This window comes from Vulpes lagopus, chromosome 11 (assembly GCF_018345385.1).
Source record: "Vulpes lagopus strain Blue_001 chromosome 11, ASM1834538v1, whole genome shotgun sequence".
NCBI lineage: Eukaryota > Metazoa > Chordata > Mammalia > Carnivora > Canidae > Vulpes > Vulpes lagopus.
Window position 1 is genome coordinate 15,026,384 of NC_054834.1, and position 18,098 is coordinate 15,044,481.

General features: G+C 38.6%; 2 protein-coding genes across 5 annotated transcripts in view; one reads left to right on the plus strand and one right to left on the minus strand.

Annotated features, from left to right (window-relative positions):
* Positions 1-18,098, plus strand: part of SRPK2 (SRSF protein kinase 2) — a 247,192-nt gene that overhangs the window by 92,757 nt on the left and 136,337 nt on the right. The window contains exon 1 of one of the 4 annotated variants that reach the window (XM_041773341.1): positions 17,737-17,972. The exons of the other annotated variants lie outside the window; for them this stretch is intronic. Coding sequence (XP_041629275.1) covers positions 17,935-17,972 — 38 coding nt within the window. The 5' untranslated portion in view covers positions 17,737-17,934. Of the gene's footprint in view, positions 1-17,736; positions 17,973-18,098 lie in introns of those variants that run through there. 4 annotated transcript variants of the gene reach the window in all.
* LOC121501368 (glycine cleavage system H protein, mitochondrial-like) lies at positions 4,209-4,595 on the minus strand. Its single transcript, XM_041773346.1, has one exon. It carries the CDS (start codon positions 4,580-4,582, stop codon positions 4,223-4,225), a length of 360 nt encoding a protein of 119 aa, XP_041629280.1. The 5' UTR covers positions 4,583-4,595; the 3' UTR covers positions 4,209-4,222.

Here is an 18,098-nt window from a genome sequence, read left to right on the forward strand (position 1 = left end):
ATGGTGTATGCTACGTCCCCTGGAGGGATTGGATTAGGTGTCCACCCTGGTTACAGTGCAAGCAGGCCCCAGGGAGTGTAGCATCTTGTGGATAATGTAGCCTGGGTAAAAAAGATGAATTGGGATAATGCATTCCCTGCCCCAGGAATTTGGATTTCTGAAATGGAGAAATTAGGCCAGTTTGGTAGGGCCAGTGTGTCACTGTGGATAGCAGTAGCATTGATTTGAGAGTTTGATTTACCTGGGGCCACTTCATGGCTGGGTGACTTTAGACAAGTTACCTTACCTTTCCCCCTGTTTTACTCCTCTGCAAAATAGAGATAATATTTGTATCTGCCTCATAGTGTTTTTATGAAGGTAAAGATATGTAATCCCTGCCAAATTCAAGAGTTATCGTTGATATCATAATACAAAACAAGGGTTATTGTTGCCACCATAATGTAGAAGAGTCTGGCGTGCTTTTATATTCCATGTGCAAGCTGCAGTTACAGAACTAATCATTTGGGAAGCAATGAAACGGATGCTCAAAGAGAAGCAGATGTACTGTGGCAATGGCACCCCCAAAGAGAGTGGGCCTAGAGCTGTTTTTATATGAGCCTTGAATGTGTAGGACTCATAAACATTCAAAGAAAACTTTATATACAGTGTGGGAAACTATCTATAATTTACTCAGCAATTAGAATGAGCCAGTGGGAAGGGCACTCATGTAGTGACTATAAGGGACAACAAAGGAAAGCAGTAAGAAGCCAAAAAAAAAAAAAAAAAAAAAAAAGTCCACTGTCCTAACCTTGGAGCCCTTGGTGCTGAAGCAGACCTTGAGCTACCTTTCGGAGGCCCCAAGGATATTTGAGGAGTGCTTATAACAAAAGGCCCTGAGGTAGACGAGAAACTTTATATTTGGCTTAGTTTATATTTATGTAAGTATGTATGTATGTATGTATGTATGTTTAGTTTATTTTTAAATCAGAAGTGAATGTTTCAATCCAGAATTGCTTAAATAAGTTAAGACACATAATCTTTAAACTGTCATGACACATGGCTATCCAGAATCACTCATTCCTTGACGGCTGGGTGGCTGAGGGTCACTTGTGTTTAGAGGAGGAGTTTATGGAAGAGACCATGCTGGGAAACCAGTGGAAACTGGTTAAGAGCTGGCGAAAAGTTAAAACCATTTTAAAATTATACATATAATACATGAGATACAAATGTAAGGTTTTTTTGTTTTTGTTTTGTTTTTAGAGAGGGGTTGAGAAGGGAGGACAGGGGGAGGGCGACAGAGGATCTGAAGCAGATGCTACGTTCAGCACAGAGCTCAGCGTGTGGAGTTTGATCTCAGGGCTCTGAGCCGAAATCAAGACTCAGATGCTTCACTGACTGAGCCACCCAGGCATCCTGAAAGTGTGAAGAAGAATAAAACAGGCACCCGAGAAGTAAAATGCCATCAGTCCAAATATTTCCCCCTCCCCCATTCTTTGTAGTAGATCCAGATTCTAGAGAATTAGCTTTAGCAAAAGGGTACTTCAGATGAGTTAAAACACATTGGCTAGTATATTTCAGTATAAACTGAGGAACCATTTTGTTACTAAAGTAGATAATAGGGCAGCCTGGGTGGCTCAGCAGTTTAGCGCTGCCTTCAGCCCAAGGTGTGATCCTGAAGCCCTGGGATCCAGTACCATTTCGGGCTCCCTGCAGGGAGCCTGCTTCTCCTTCTGCCTGTGTCTCTGCCTCTCTCTCTCTCTCTCTCTGTGTGTCTCTCATGAATAAATAAATAAAATCTTAAAAAATATATATATAGTAGATAATGATGTGACAAGGAGGAAGTTAAATTTAAAAAAAAAAAGCAAGAGTAGAATTTCTTAAGGCTCTGATCTTGAGCCATTTTATATTTACCTCTTCATTGCAGTGGTTCTTTTGTGGGAAATGTTTCTTGCTCTGTAATTGCACTGGCACTTGACTCTGGTTTCTTGAGCACATGCCTTTCTCCTCTGCACTGTCTAAAAAGGAACGCAAATATTACATGTCTCTACTCATAAAATTTAGTTATCTTACCCCTCATCGGTGGTGTTCTGCATTTCCTCTGTAGCACTAGCCTGTCTTTCATAGGCTCATTGCATCCATTGGCTGAAACTCGATCATTTTTGGATTGCTAAATTGTATTTTTAGATACCTTTTTTTTTTTTTAATTCACCAGTTTGTCTCAGCAATTTTATTTTGTTTTAAAAGCCTGCTCATGATAGAATTAGAAGGGACATACTGAATTTCCCCCCCTTTTTTGGAATTTACTTTTTAAAGCTAGTTTTAAATGCTCATTGTGTAACCTTCACAAGACTCCTTTTCTTATGATAGAACAGTGTCAGAAGAATTTAGCTGTTTTCTTTCCCCCCTTCAGTATAACACTCTCAGGTTTCCAACAGAAATTGCTTTGATCTTAATTAAACTGTGAATTTTATTTGAAAGTGAAAATTGGCATTTTGGAGGCTATTTATAATGGTGTGATGGCAGTCTTTTTGCAGTGTCCATTTGAAAGCTGGGTAACCACAAAAGGGGTTATTGTAAATGGAGTACCATTTGGCAACACAACATTATTTAAGAAAATTATTATTTTTTTTAAAGATTTTTTATTTTATTTATTCATGACAGAGAGAGAGAGAGAGAGAGAGAGAGGCAGAGACTCAGGCAGAAGGAGAAGCAGGCTCCACGCAGGGAGCCGAAGGTGGCACCAAACTGCTGGGCTATCGGGGCTGCCCAAGAAAATTATTTTTAATTACACAAATAACACCTATAAGAAATATAAATGCAAGTAAAATTCTCCAACCACCATTTCCTCATTCCTCATTTCATCTGCAAAAGCAAGGCAAATCTTTTTCTAATAATTTTAGAATATAGATATATATATGTATATATATACATGTATATATATTTATATATATTTTAACACCTATAAGAAATATAAATGCAAGTAAAATTCTCCAACCACCATTTCCTCATTCCTCATTTCATCTGCAAAAGCAAGGCAAATCTTTTTCTAATAATTTTAGAATATAGATATATATATGTATATATATACATGTATATATATTTATATATATTTTATTTATATTTATATATTATTTATATATAAATATAATATTATATATTTATATATATATATATATATATTTATATATATATATATTATATATTTATATATATATAATATATATATATATTTTGTAAACTTCACACACACATATATACCTTTGAAAATATATATGTATAACAAAAGTAGTATTATACTATGTGTATTCCTCAACTGTAGTTCTAGTTTTGTAAATCAGTACATGTAGATCTACCTCATTCTTTTCAGATTCTATGTGTGATGAATGTATCATAGTTCATTTAAAAATTGGGTTGTTATCCATAACTTGCTGTGTCATATAGCATTTTGCTGAGCATCTTTGTGTGATTCTCCTAGTCCGCTTGTGAATGTTTCTCTGGCTTAGATTTGGAAGAAGTGGAATTACTGGATTGGTAACTATCTAGCATTTTCTTTCTTTCTTTTTTTTTTTTTAACAAAGTTGAAGATTTTATTATTAAACTATTTCTCTTCCTGCAAGGCTGTTGCTTCATTGTATAAAAATAGCACCAGCAAGTGCAGTAATGCTGCAAAATAAGGTAGTATTGTTCCTTACCTAATATAATTATTAAATATTTCTCTTCCTGCAAGGTACTAAAGAATAGGTACCTGACAAAACCCTCTACTGCAGTTATTTCCAATGAAATATACCCCAATCTACTACATAATTTTTTATAACTAGTTTTTAACCACAGATAATTTCAGGATTCTGAGTATCATAACTGAGCCTAGCATAATCCAAGGTGTTGCAAAAGATGCATATTGTGTTTATCTGCAATCATTGTAAATTAAGGGTGTTTTCTTCCCCATTAGCACTTATCGCAAGTAGTTTTCGTTTTTCCAAGGATATTTGCTAATAGTGCTCTTTAATCCTGTATGCCCTCTAATTTAAGCAACTATGCTAGATTAAGTTGTCTCATACTTGTTTATATTTAGGGTTTCATTTTACACTCCACAATAGAATTTTATGTATTCTCATATGCTTCTTCGCTCAATTAATTCAGTCCAGTTCTGAAGATTACTGAGTGCTATCTTGATCAGCCAACCATCACTTCATAACAAATTTATTGACCAAGTCCTGGATTTTCTGCAAGCGCTTCATTAATTTCAGTTACTCTCTCCTGATAGAGGAGAGTAGAGTTCACTAGCAGCTTTCACACTTTCCAAAGCACCAAACTCATCTTGTTTGTTCAGTTTTGTCCCAACTTCAGGCAGACTACAGTAAACAACATCTCCCAAAGCTTCCTGTGCAAAATTGCTGATTCCTACTGTTCCAATACCATTTTCTGTTGTTATCCATTCATGTTTGTCTGTGAATTTACGCACAGAGAGCAGAGCGGGGCCCGTGCGCAGCGTCCGGACGGCGCCCGCCCTCGGCCCGGGCGCGGCGGACACGGAGGCGACGCGAGCCGCAGGCCGCACGCCCCGCACCGCCAGGAGCGCCATGTTCGCAGAGCTATCTAGCATTTTCTATATTGAAGTCAATAAAGAATATTGTTTGGCATGATTGGCCAGTTGTGCTTGTGAAATGAATTGTGGGTTTGTAATACTGTCAGTTTAGTTGGATAAGGAGTACTGGGGCCAAGTGTAAAACCAGTGATTCTCAACACTGGCTGTGCATCAGAATTACCTCTAGGACTTTCTCGGCATCATCATTCCAAGAGAGTGATTTAGTAGGTCTGCAGATCAGTGCAAATGGCCCTTGGCATGAAGGGGAAAATTAAATACAAGAAATAACATCCCCAGACTTTCTTAGAGTGCCCAAGTTACCCAGTATACCAGTTCAGGACCTAGGTCATTCCTTAAATGTAGTCAAAATATAGCCAAAAATTTTAATTTTTTTTTCAACTCTTAATGACCTTACTCCCACAAATGCTTGACACCTAAATGATTATTTTAAGTCTGACAGAAGGGAAGAGATTTTTTTTTTAGAGGGAGGGGACAGCAAGATTATAAGCACAACGTATGAATAGGACTGCATTTGTAGGATCGTGTTATAGTATTTAGCTTTTTTATTATGGAGAAATTTGAAAACATTCTAAATGGGCCACACATAGAGCTCAGACACTGCAAAAACTGCTGGGGTTCAGATTCGCCCTAGACTCTGACTAACTCCGTGAACCATGGCAAGTTCCTGAGCCTTTCTGTACTTGAGTTTCCCTCTCTGTAAAATGGGGATAATGATAATATTTATCTTACCGGGATATGAGAGTATTAAGGGAGATATTATAGAAAGCAGGTAGGAGAGTTCTGAGCATTGCGATTGGTATGAAATGGTAGCTGTTACTGTTGCTAGTGTTGTTACTAGTTATCACAAATACAATTAGGAATCCTAATGTCTTAATCTTTAGGTATTATTTCATGCTCAAAATATTTTTCTAAGTGACCAGAATCCAGCAACTCGATCCATGGCCATAGATGATAAGGATGAAGAACTGTACTCAGGAATATTCAAGGTCACTTTTATGTTAATAGAGCTAAGATTTTTCTGTGTCCTTGATATGTTTAAGGCCCTGTTTTTGTTTTTTTGCATATTAAGATGGAGAACTAGTTGAGGCTTTCTGTCAATGTAATTGGTAGGAAATCCCACAAAAGGCAAGACAAGAGTGAAGTAGCCTGTGTTTGACTTGCCAAAGTATCTTTGTTACCTCTAACGTTTTGTAAAGCAACACAGCCTTGCAAGTAGGCTTTACTATTGCTTGCTGCCATTAAAGACCTGTATAGAAATCCAGGACGACTGATGGTTGAGGTGAGAATTTTAAGATTTATAAACAAGAGAGGTGATAATCATCAAAGTTCCTGAGGGGCACGGTGTGGGCATACGGACAGAAGTTGAATTGTGGAAAATCCACACGTCTCATGAATAGCTCTGTGAAGTTGAGTCTTGTCTTCTCAGCATGATGTAAGATTTTTTAAAAAAATATTTTATTTATTCATGAGAGACACACAGAGAGAGAGGCAGAGACACAGGCAGAGGGAAAAGCAGGTTCCATGCAGGGAGCCTGATGTGGGACTCCATCCCAGGTCTCCAGGAACACACCCTGAGCAGAAGGCAGACGCTCAACCACTGAGCCACCCAGGCGTCCCATCACATAAGATTTTTAAAATTTGCTTTTAATTCTGATTCACCTCTTGAATCTCTTATTTTATTGGCTGTATAGTTGATTATAGTCTGCCGTATGTAAAACCAGGACTTTGTGTGGCATGTACGATGCTCTAGGAACAGGCCCTGCTAGTGTCTCTGGCTTTATTTCCTACCAGTACTTCCTTCGCTCCTGCCAGTCACCAAAACAACTTGGATGATCCACATGACAGGGATTTCTCAAGCTTTGTGCCATTCTCCTGTTTGGAATGGCTTTATTGCACCCGGCAGAGTCTTTCTAACCCTAGTAACAAAGGTCAAATGCCTTCTTTGGCCATTCCTTTTGCCCAGACTGGTCCTTTTTCTTTTTGCAGGCTGGGCAGCATGGCTGTGGAGCCAGGCTTCAGAGCTCAACCATCCAGGATCTCATGCTGGCTCCATGACATACTAGCTCTGAAATAGAGAAAGAGAGGGAGACAAAGTTTTTTAGTTTTAAATATATAAATATATGTATATTTTATTATATATGTATAAAATTCATAGGGTCACCTTTTTCAGCATTTTAAAGTTTACAAAACAGTGGCTTTTAGCATTTTTATAATGTTGTAAAGATATCACCATTACCTAATTCTGACCATTTTTATCATTCTAAAAAGAAACTCTTCGGTATATTAGCAGACAGTTCCCATTTCTCCCCTTCCCCCGCCAGCCCTCAGGGCTGTTTACTGTCTCTCTAGATTTCCCTGTGCTGGACATTTCATATAAATGGAATCCTATAATATGTGTTTTGTGTTGGCATGTCTCACTCTCCATAGTTTTTCAGGATTTATCCATGTGGTAGGTAGCATGTATTGTTAATTACATTTCTCTTATGTATGGATATACCATATTTTCTTTATCCATTTATCAGTTGATGGATATATGGATTGTTAACAGTTTTTGGATATTATGAATAGCACTTGTGTACACTTTTTTTGTGAACAGTATGAACATGTTTTCAGTTCTCTTGGGTATGTACTGAGGAGTGGAATATACTGAGGAGTGGAATTGTTGGGTCATGTGGTTACCTTTTTTTGAACTTTTTGAAGAATTGCCAGATTGTTTTCCAGAGTAGCTATTGCTGTTTAACTTCTCCACCAACAGTACATGAAGTTTCCAAATTTGTATCCTTGTGAACACTTGTTGCTGTCTTTTTGATTATAGGCCATCCTGATGAGTATAAAGTGATATTTCATTGTTGTTTTGATTTACATTTCCCTGATGACAAATGACACTGAACAACTTCTCATGTGCTTATCGGCCATTTGTGTTTTTTTTTCTTTGGACAGATGTCTAGTAGATCTTTTGCCAATTCTTAAATTGAGATTTTTTTTTTAATTTTTATTTATTTATGATAGTCACAGAGAGATAGAGAGAGAGGCAGAGACACAGGCAGAGGGAGAAGCAGGCTCCATGCACCGGGAGCCCGACGTGGGATTCGATCCCGGGTCTCCAGGATCGCGCCCTGGGCCAAAGGCAGGCGCCAAACCGCTGCGCCACCCAGGGATCCCGAGATTTTTTTATTGTTGAGTGTAAGAATTGTTTAAATATTCAGCATTCTGGTTCTTTATCAGATATATGATGTGCAAATATTTACTCCCATTGTGTGGATTATCTTTTTTTCTTCTTGATACTATTTTTTGATGTACACAAGTTTATAATTCTTATGATCAATTTATTTTTTTTGTTTTTTTGTACTTTCTGTGTCATATTTAAGAAGCCAACCTAATCTATAGTCATGAAGATTTACATCTATATTCCCTTTTAAGAGTTTTAGGACCTTTGCCTTTTATTTAGGTCTTTGATCCATTTGAGACTTTTATATGTGATGTGAGGTAGGAGTCCAGCATACATTATTCTTTTGCATGTGGATATCCAGTTGTCTAGCACTGTCTTTTCTTTTTTTTCTAAATTTATTTATTTATTTATTTGAGAGAGAGAGAATAAATGGGAGGGCCAGAGGGAGAGGGAGAGAATCCCAAGCAGACTTTGCGCTGAATATGGAGCCCGATGTAGGGGGCCTGGTTTCACAGCTCTGATATCATGACCTGAGCCAAAACTAAGAGTCAGATGTTTAACCAACAGCATCACCCAGGCACTCCTAGCACCATCTTTTGACAGAATATTCTTTTTTCTTTCTTTTTTTTTTTTTTTTTAAAGATTTTATTTATTTATTCATGAGAGACAGGGAGAGAGGCAGACACAGAGGCAAAGAGAGAAGCAGGCTGGGAGCCCGATGTGGGACTCGATCCCAGGACTCTGGGATCATGCCCTGAGCTGAAGGCAGGTGCTCAACCACTGAGCCACCCAGGCGTCCCAAGAATATTCTTTTTCCATTGAATGGACTTGGCACTCTTTGTTGAAAGACAGTTGGCTGTAATGTGAGGGTTTATTTCTGGACTCTAATTCTATTCCATTGATCTTTATGTCTTCTCTTTATGCCAGTTTCATACTGTTTTGGTTACTGTAGCTTTGTAGGAAGTCTTGAAATTGAGATGTGTGAGTCCTCCTGTTTTGTTCTTCTTTTTCCAAGATTCAGAGTCCCTTGAATGTCCATATGAATGTGAAGGTCAGCTTGTTGATTTCTGGGAGAAAAGAAGGACAGTTAGAATTTTGATAGAAATTGTGTGAATCTGTAGATTAATCTCCAGGAGTATGACCATTTTAACAACAGTAAGTTTTCCAAACCATGAACACAGGGTGTCTTTTCATTTAAGTCTTTAATTTCCTTCAACGGTGTTTTGTATTTTCAGTGTACAAGTCTCTCGTTTCCTTGGTTAAATGAATTCCTAAGTATTCTTTTTATTTATTTTTTTATTTTTTATTTTTTTTTTTTTAAATTTTATTTATTTATGATAGGCACACAGTGAGAGAGAGAGAAGCAGAGACACAGGCAGAGGGAGAAGCAGGCTCCATGCACCGGGAGCCTGACGTGGGATTCGATCCCGGGTCTCCAGGATCGCGCCCCGGGCCAAAGGCAGGCGCCAAACCGCTGCGCCACCCAGGGATCCCCTAAGTATTCTTTTTAATTTTATTACACATGGAATTGTTTAGCTCTGAAAGTTTTCGAAATTTTTAAAACTTTCTAAGCTTTAGTTTCTCTGCATATGAAATGGAAATGTTGGGCAGCCCTGGTGGCTCAGCAGTTTAGCGCCACCTTCAGCTCAGGGTGTGATCCTGGGGACCCCGGATGGAGTCCCATGTCTGGCTCCCTACATGGAGCCTGCTTCTCCCTCTGCCTGTGTCTCCGCCTCTCTCTCTCTCTCTCTCTCTCTCTCTCTCTCTCTCTCTCCCCTCTCTGTGTATTCTAATGAATAAATAAAATCTTAAAAAAAAAAAAAAAAAAGGAAATGTTAACTACCTACTTATCCATTTGTTGTGAGTTAATTCATGTAAAGGGCTCAAATAAGCCTGATGGTTCAAGCTAAATGTTAAATATTAGACTTGAACTCTCCGAGGGGTGTAATTTTGCCCTTCATATTTTTCTCTACCACTGTTCAGGTAGCATCTAGTGCAGTGCCTGTTGGTACTAAGGGAAAGTAGAAAAGTAGAAAAATTGAGCTGCATCATCAATTTCAGTTCTTAAGTTTGAAAGTTAATATGGATTGGGAGTTACGGACTCTAATTCCTCCTTACACTTCATATTTTGATAGGGCTTCTTTTAGTATACATGTAAATAAGCCTTGTATACGTACAATATTTTTACCACTTCTTAAAAGCAAAGTTACTTTTCAAGATGGTTGAACGGGCCTTGGTTTCTTTTAGGAGTTGGAAAGCAAGGTTTCATTGCTTCGGTGAACTCACAGTCCTTTATATGCCAAAATTGTAAATGAAATTAAAATGTCTTAATTTATGACGTTGTAAGCCACAATATTAGAGAACTAAGTAGTTTCAGTTGTATATTAAATCTAGTATAAAAAGCAATCTTTTAATTGGGATTATAAAAATACTTCCTTTTTCTGAGTAGTATTGTAATTTCTAAAATTTGTATATAAATGATATTTATTTTTTAAGTGTAAAATAGAGAAAGCTTTAAACTTGATCTCATGGTAAACATGGTAAACAGAGAGCATTGGATCTCACCCTGAGTGTAACAGCTCAGTTATCTAAGAACTTGTGTTACTTCTTCTGTCTCCCCAACAGAGTCAGGGTGAGTGTGCCTTTGTTCTGTTGAGCAACCTGGATTAACTATTAATGATACTCTGCTTTGGTGAGAAACGTGTAGACAAGTTTTCAGGATTAGTTTCATTACATTTCATTGCTGATAGAGAGCAATGATAGTCATGCTAATAACATTAAGCATTCATATTTTCACATTTTAATGCATTTTTGTATTTAGTTGTCCTGAAATTCCTCAATATCGAAATAACAAAAACAATGTAGCAAATACTGTAGGATGCTCTGTGAAGTCTGAAGGCAGCCCTGCAGCGTCAGGATGAATGATCTGGGGTCTTGGGCTGGTGCAGACACAGCCAGAGCACCACCTGGCTCCTCTTCTCTCTGGCTCCTGCTTGCAGGCTTTTGGGGGTAGGTGAGGAATGGGAATCCCAGTTTGAGGGGATTGACCTGACCCACTTTTCTTGCTACAACTTGTAAATCAGTAACAAACCTTTCATTTCAAACTAATGTTCCTGTTAGGTTATAAACTACACTCAGTAATAATTTTAAAAGTGGCATAAGGAAAAACATTTCCTCTAGGAAATTGTCTCTGATAAGTGGCAGCAGCAGCTACTGTGAAAGTTCATACTGAAGCATAACCAGCTGGAGACCACCTCCTCCTGTCCCGTCCGTCTCCCACCCCCATCCCATTGTAGGGTTTTGAGTGAACACATTTAATCCATTGGCACTGGACCATATTCAGGAGCACAAGTAATCCTGTTTTGGTATTAAAGCACCAGGAAATTTGATACTAGAAAAAGAGTACTTTAAGGGGTGGTGAATTTGAGACTTTTATCTTGAAAAATAAAATCAGATTCTGAAAGTAAGCTTATTTATCAAAATTTGAATTATAATTGAAAAATAAGTACCGAGTATTAGAATGAACAATGAATCTATCAAGTATTTTTGGCATATATTTTCATATTAAATTTTATATAATAATGTGGATACTTTTAATTTATAATGTAGTTGTAATGAAGGACATTTTTGCAAAACCATTTAAGAGTTGTATTATTTTCCCCATGAGTTACTGATAGTCAAATAATTATCATTCTTGAGATACTTAGCATATTATTGTCCTTGTTGATTTTTCTCATCAATCACTAATCTTCCTAACTCCTCCTGTAGCCTTGTCAGTTTCTATCCTCATTTGGGATTTAACATTTCATTAGTATCTTCCACCAACTTTATCAAATGTTGCATCTTTTGTTGCATATTTTCAGTTTTCACTTTGTAAAATTTCAGATTTACATTCTATTTGAATTGTTGTTGGGACTGTATGACCCTCAGTGAGAGAGAAAGGAGGTTGATGGGTGGGGTTAGAGGCTAGGGATAACCAGGGAGAGTTTGAATGGCCAGTTCGTCCGTCAGCAGTTGGTTTTATTTGCACAATTTTTGCTTTTCTGTGTGTTTTTATAACAGACGACTTGAATAATGAATGCTGGATAACAAGGACTCCTTTTTAGATAAGACTGTCTGCATGGTGTTGGTCAGTTAATCACTGACCTTCCCATATGTCTCAGAAAACTTGCTTTTTACTCCTACCCCTTTATGAAGGGTCTCTTACATATTTGTCTTTGAATTTTGAGTCAGGAATGCAGTACTTGGTCCCAGTTGGTAATATCAGCAATTAATTCAAGCCAGAAAAGCTTCTGAGGCCCTGTTTTGCATTTAAATGGGAACCCCTTCCCAGTACTTGTAGGCTTAAGTTGGAGACACCAAGAGAGATGGCCGGAAGCATGCATCCTGCCGCAGTAGAATCTGTGAACATGTGAAATAGAGAGGAGAAGCACTTAATTGGTAGTGACAGGAGAAGTGGAATTAGGGTCAGAGAGGTGTTGAATAACCAGAATGGTGAAGCATTAAGGTGGAGAGCAATCCCTCTGAGCACTTGGTAACATGAACTGAGTATCAAGAGCTGTCTTCTGAGCCAGATTCTGACTGTGAGGCCTGTGGAGTCATTTTTCTATTCTTAACTTCTAGATGTTTTCTTGCAGTATTATCATATCACCTGAGGTAAACTGAGCACATACCTGTTTCTTATAGCCCTGAAATGGCTCCAAATATATATAAAGCATTAATTTTTTTAAATCCTCCTTATGTAGCCCCCAAATAAAATTAGCTTTGTGAAGGATTATGTAAAGATTTGGCAAGAGAAAGTTTAGTAAATCTGTTGGAATAACACCCATGGAAAAAGAATGTAGGTGTAAGAATTTAGGTAGAACTGTCTGTTCAATTATGTCTCATTTAATTTTCATGTTGTAAAAGGAAGGGTCCCATGTGCGCTCATGTTCAGCATGTAGTGATGTAAAGGACGTGGGGGCATGTCATCTCCATGGCATCCCTGTGTTAGTGTCACACTGCAGTTGCTCTTAGGATCCAGGTGGATCCACTTTCTCTCCCCCAGGCTGTCTGATCTGTGAAGTACATCCTTTATTGGACTTTGTTTTGATAGTAGTTAGCAGTAACTGCTATTCCTGGTCTGGGTTCTTAGGGATGGGCTCAGCTCATTGCCTGGAGTGTTCTGTGAGTCTCCAAACTCATGTCATTGAGTGGAAAATTAGAGATAGTAGGCTATTAACCAGAGAGTTAAAACTATTCATCTTTACAAGGAATTTGAGTATTTTTTTAAAGTATAGGTGTGAGAATAAAAGGTTTTTGTGAAGAAAGTCTGTGGGATTGGATAGAAGAGAATGAGTGGGAGATCCTGGTGAATTGATTTTTTCCTTTTTGATGTGTAAAGTGATGAGTAACAAGAGTATGATGTCATAGACTGACCAGTTGTAATCAAGAAGCCGACTAATAGTGGTAATTTTAAAATTGACTGGAGAGGTGACAAAATAGAATTTAGAAACTGATTTTAAAGAAGGCTGAATGTTCTTCGTGGGTTGCTAAGTCCTCGGGAATTTATTTTTTTATTTTTTTAAGATTTTTATTTATTTATTCATGAGAGACACAGAGAGAGAGAGGCAGAGACATAGGCAGAGAGAGAGAAGCAGGCTCCATGCAGGGAGTCCGATGTGGGACTTGATGCCAGGACTCCAAGATCACGCCCTGGGCCAGGGGCAGGTGCTCAACCACTGAGCCACCCAGGCGTCCCAGTCCTCGGGAATTTAGCTGTGGGTCTCAGAGATTTGGAGAAGGTAAAGAGTATTCTTGCTACCAGTTGTTTATCTTTTGAGCTCTGCAGTGTCTTCTTCATAAATTCATATGGTTCAGCTAGGTGATGATCTTTCAGGAGTCTTCGAACTCTTCAGTTGTTTGGACTCTGTCTGGAAATGTACATATAAGAATAAGGAAACTAACTTAGCTAGATAGTAACTTCAACTAAACTAGACTAAGCTAAGAAAACCATCAAAGACTCAATAAGTGTGAATGGAAGGGAAGGTCCCCATCCTCTACGGAAGCTGTGGTCTCAGGGGAGTCAGACAAGTAGTGTATATATTTTAGTAATTCTCTAGTGCAAGTGTATATGATCTGTAGAGGGGTAGAGGAGGTGAAGTGCATTCTGTCTGGGATGCTGTTGGAGGAGAGGTAGCACTTGGGCTGAGGTTAGAAAAGGAAGTTGGATATGCAAGAGAAGCGAACTGGGCACTGGCATCCCAGGGAGTTGAAACTGTAAGAAAACACTTGGTGCTGTGAGCAAGCATGGTGTGTTCGGGGAATCGCAGAGTAGCGCTCAGTAGTCCTGGAACATAGAATAGATTTTAAAAGGTGGGAGTGGTAATGATACCCCAGATGAGAGTGGGATACTAGTTTGGGATCCTTCAGAAATTCCTGGCTCAGGAAGGCAGTGCTCTGCTATTTGGGGAGATGAACACTCCAACAGAGGACCTCAGACTGCGAAGTTGATGAGGTTTAGCTTTAGATGTTCAAGGCATGTCATGACCATGTATGAAGGTGAAGATGTCTGGTAAGGTAAGGATATATAGTTCTGGGTTGCAGGAGAGCATATTGGGCTTGAAATTCAGGTTTGCTCAGCATCGTTGTCCTTTGGTTATGGATGTTAAGGGAATAGATGGAAGAGTTAGTGAGTGAAAAGAGGGTCATGTTAGATAACTATCACTAAACATAAGATCTGTGTGAAAAAACGATGATACAGCAAAGAACCCTAGAATTAGGAGAATCATAAGAATGCAAAAGGATTAGAAAAATAAAAAATGTTGTCCCATAATGTTATTTAGAAATTAAAACAGAATTATGACCAAAAAAGCAACCATAATTTTAAATCTGCTTATTCAAACTACATAGAACCATTTGTTTATTTTCTTTGTGAAATAGAGAAGTATGGCCTTAGAACTCATTGGCCCGAATGAATAAACCGAGACCATGGCTGGTTGAATTAATACGTATTTACGGGTTGTAAGATTGCCACTTTGGAAGAACTGAGGGGTGGTTGGTGAAGAGAGTAATTTAGAATTGTGGGGATGGGTGGGGAATAAAGTTTAAAAATTAACTATAAAAGCAGACTGGATCTCTACATCAATTGATAGACTGAAATACATTCTAGAAGGGTCCAAGATTTACATGCTAAATAAAATTATAAAATGTATTAGAAGAAAATGGGGTGATTTAAAAATTTGGTGTGGGGAAGGTCTAAAGGTAACAGGAAGACCATCATTCATTAAGGAAGAGATTGGTGGACTTAATTGCAAAAAAATAAAGTATAAGGTCCTAGATATTATAAATGAAACAGGAAAACCAGCTAATTTGGGGAGGAGGGATATTTGTAGTGTGTGTAAGAGAGTATCCTAAGTGTGGTCATGGTAGATGACTCAAGTGATCAGAGATTCAGGAGGCTGACGTCCTTAGCCACGGGTTTTTGGAAGTCCTGTCAACATGAACATCATATAGCATGTATTATAGTGGAGTAAGACTCATTGACATGGCTTCTAGAGTCCTTAATGAATGTGCAGAGTAATCAGACCATGGATGGTATTGGTAAGGAGGAGTAGATAGTAGGATAGATGGGATACATGGGTCTCAGAGGGTATGCAATACATTAACATAGTGTCTGTAGTGTTTGTGGAAATTCCTAAACATTTTAGTCCTTTGGGAACTAGAAACAAATCTGAAGGTTTGAAGAAAATGTGAAAATGATATTAGAAACTTGTTCATATATTATTGGAAACCCTTTTGGTTTAGAGCTCTGAAAGCTTTAACTTTCCTTTCAAATGTTTATACATTTCCTGAGAGCTGTATTCTGTAGACCTCAGGTTTAAACTTGAGGTCTTTTTTTTTTTTTTTAAGATTTTATTTATTAGAGTGTGTGCGTGCACGCGCAGAGGAGGAACAAGAGGGGATGAGCAGACTCTGTGCTGAGCACAGAGCCTGACCCTGGGCTTGAAGCCATGACCCTGAGATCATGACCCTAGTTGAAACCAAGGGTCAGATGCTTAACTGACTGAGCCAGCCAGAGGCACTTAAGCTTGGGCTCTTTGAGCTTATACACACAGGTCATCTGTATACCAAAGTGTGAATTTGTTTGTCTTTTTGGAATGAACAATTACCACAGTGAAGAAGGATTCAAGTGTAACCTTGTTTCTGACTTGGCTAGTTGATAAACTGAGAATAACTCTTTAGATGGAGAGGCGGAGATGCAGATTATAAAGATCAAACTATAGTGATAAAAAGGTGTATTGTGTTGTGGTTGATAGTAAGGGGAAAAGGTGGATGAAAACTGTGGAAAAGCGGTTTCAAATAGGACAGACCTAGTTAGTGCACCTCATTAACTCATTCAACAAATATTTGTTGAGGATTACTGTCCTTTGCTAGGCGCTCCCCAGCAGTAGACCCAGAGGGCCGACTACATGGCAGGCACGACCCTACACCTGCACGTCTGTCATCGAATACTTTATTTCATTAAATCCTCACAACAGCTCTTTACGAGCAGTTATGATCCCCATTTTATAGGAGAGGAGATAGAGGCTTTTAAAAAGTGTAAGTAATTTCCCCAAGGTCGTATGGCTATTAAAAATGTTGGAGGAGCCTGCCTTCAAATCCACAGTGGTGAGCCCGAGCTCTTAAACACTGTGCTCTTTTGAAACTGGTGGGAGGGGCATTTACCATGGCACCTGGTGCCCGGCTGTATCAATCCACGTAAGAATCCTCAAGGTAAGTTTCATCATCATCATCTCCATTTAACCACCGTGCGCTGTGCTCTCCCCAGTGGTTAGGTAGTTTGGCCACAGCCTGTGGCAAATTCTATTCTCTCATCAGATGTTCATGCCGGTTTTATAGCGCCCATTGGATGAAGTCGTAAGCTTAAACAATTAGGAAAATCCTTTAACAACACTGAAAGGCTGTTTCTGAACAGGCCCGTTGTATTTTATGCAACTAATTTTTATTCCCACTTTCTTTTACATCTTTTCAGATTCCTTTGATTTCTGTAGTTGAGATTCTTAAAAACTTAAGATTTTACACCTAGAAAAAAAAAAATCCAAAACTATTGAGGTCTACTTTGAAATCCTGAGACTGTCTATAGTAGTATTTCAGTGGCCAGGGGTTTTTTTTTTTGTTTTGTTTTTTTCTGTGTCAACTTTTATTATGCATAGGGAAGCACATTTACAAATAGGAGAATAGCTTTACATGTGAAATAGTCTGGGTAATAGGACCATGTTAGTTTTTTACACATAAAATTATGTGCTTTTAGGTTAGTTACTAGTATTTTTAAAGTCCCCCCCCTTTATTTTTACCTCTCCTTCCCTTTTAGTCTTTTATCTTTTTTCCCCCAAATCAATATCAGCAATTCTCTTTTAATTAAATTAAATTGGCGCTTACATTCCTGTTGCAGTTGGCATTGTCAGTCCTTTCCTAAAAGGACAAGTATATTATCTGCTCGGTGACTGGGTGTTGCTGTTCACTTGTGCTGTACTGAGAAGGAGGAGGGGAGAATTAAGGTGTAAAATAGAAGTCTTTTTCTAAAGGAGTTTGGGACTAGATATTAAGCATATTCTTCAATTAAAGACAACCAAGAAATTAGAACAAAGATTAAAAAAATTTCAATCTATATAAATTGGGGTTCTGGTTTAATATTTCATTCTTAAGTGACAAAAATGATTCACTGAGCCATATTTTTCAGGGCTGGTGAAGTGGTAGTCGCCAAGGGTTGCACATCTGCTCTTCACAACTCACACCTTCATTACCTGGGCTTCTCAGATGCTCTAGGGTATCAAATGCAGTGGCTGGCGTTTCTTGTTTGTGCTGTAATTCGCTGCACTTGAAATCTTCCTGTAGGGCCGTGCCAGTTCTACCTTAAAAGCGAAAACCCCCCTCTGCTTAAAAGAAGTGGTACGTCCTGCTTTCATAAACAGTCATGTGCATAGTTCAGCAAGGCCTGGTGCCTCTGGAGCCTTTCCCTTTATAGCACCGTCGAATCCCAGTCCTAACAGAAGTGCTGCGAATCTCGGGGCCTCTTTTTGAACAAAAGGGATCCGAGACGACAAATCTGTTGATATAAAGCTTGGAAGCAAGGGCAGGCAATCCTGGTTGTGAATCTTTTCTGATTTTTCCAGAAATCAAGCAGAAGATTGAGCTGCTGATGTCAGTAAACTCTGAGAAGTCGTCCTCTTCAGAAAGGTACAGCTGCATCTCCTGCATGAACAATCAGTGCTGTAGCCCTGCTAAGAAGCAGACCAGGACGTGTTTTCTCTCCTGTCAAGTTTGCTGTAGAATGTACTGTACTGCATGCTGGTCGTTGTGGTG

What these genes read in the sequence shown, in the direction of transcription:
- LOC121501368 (XM_041773346.1), bottom strand. Translation starts at nt 4,582, where the DNA reads ATGCTAGATAGCTCTGCGAACATGGCGCTCCTGGCGGTGCGGGGCGTG.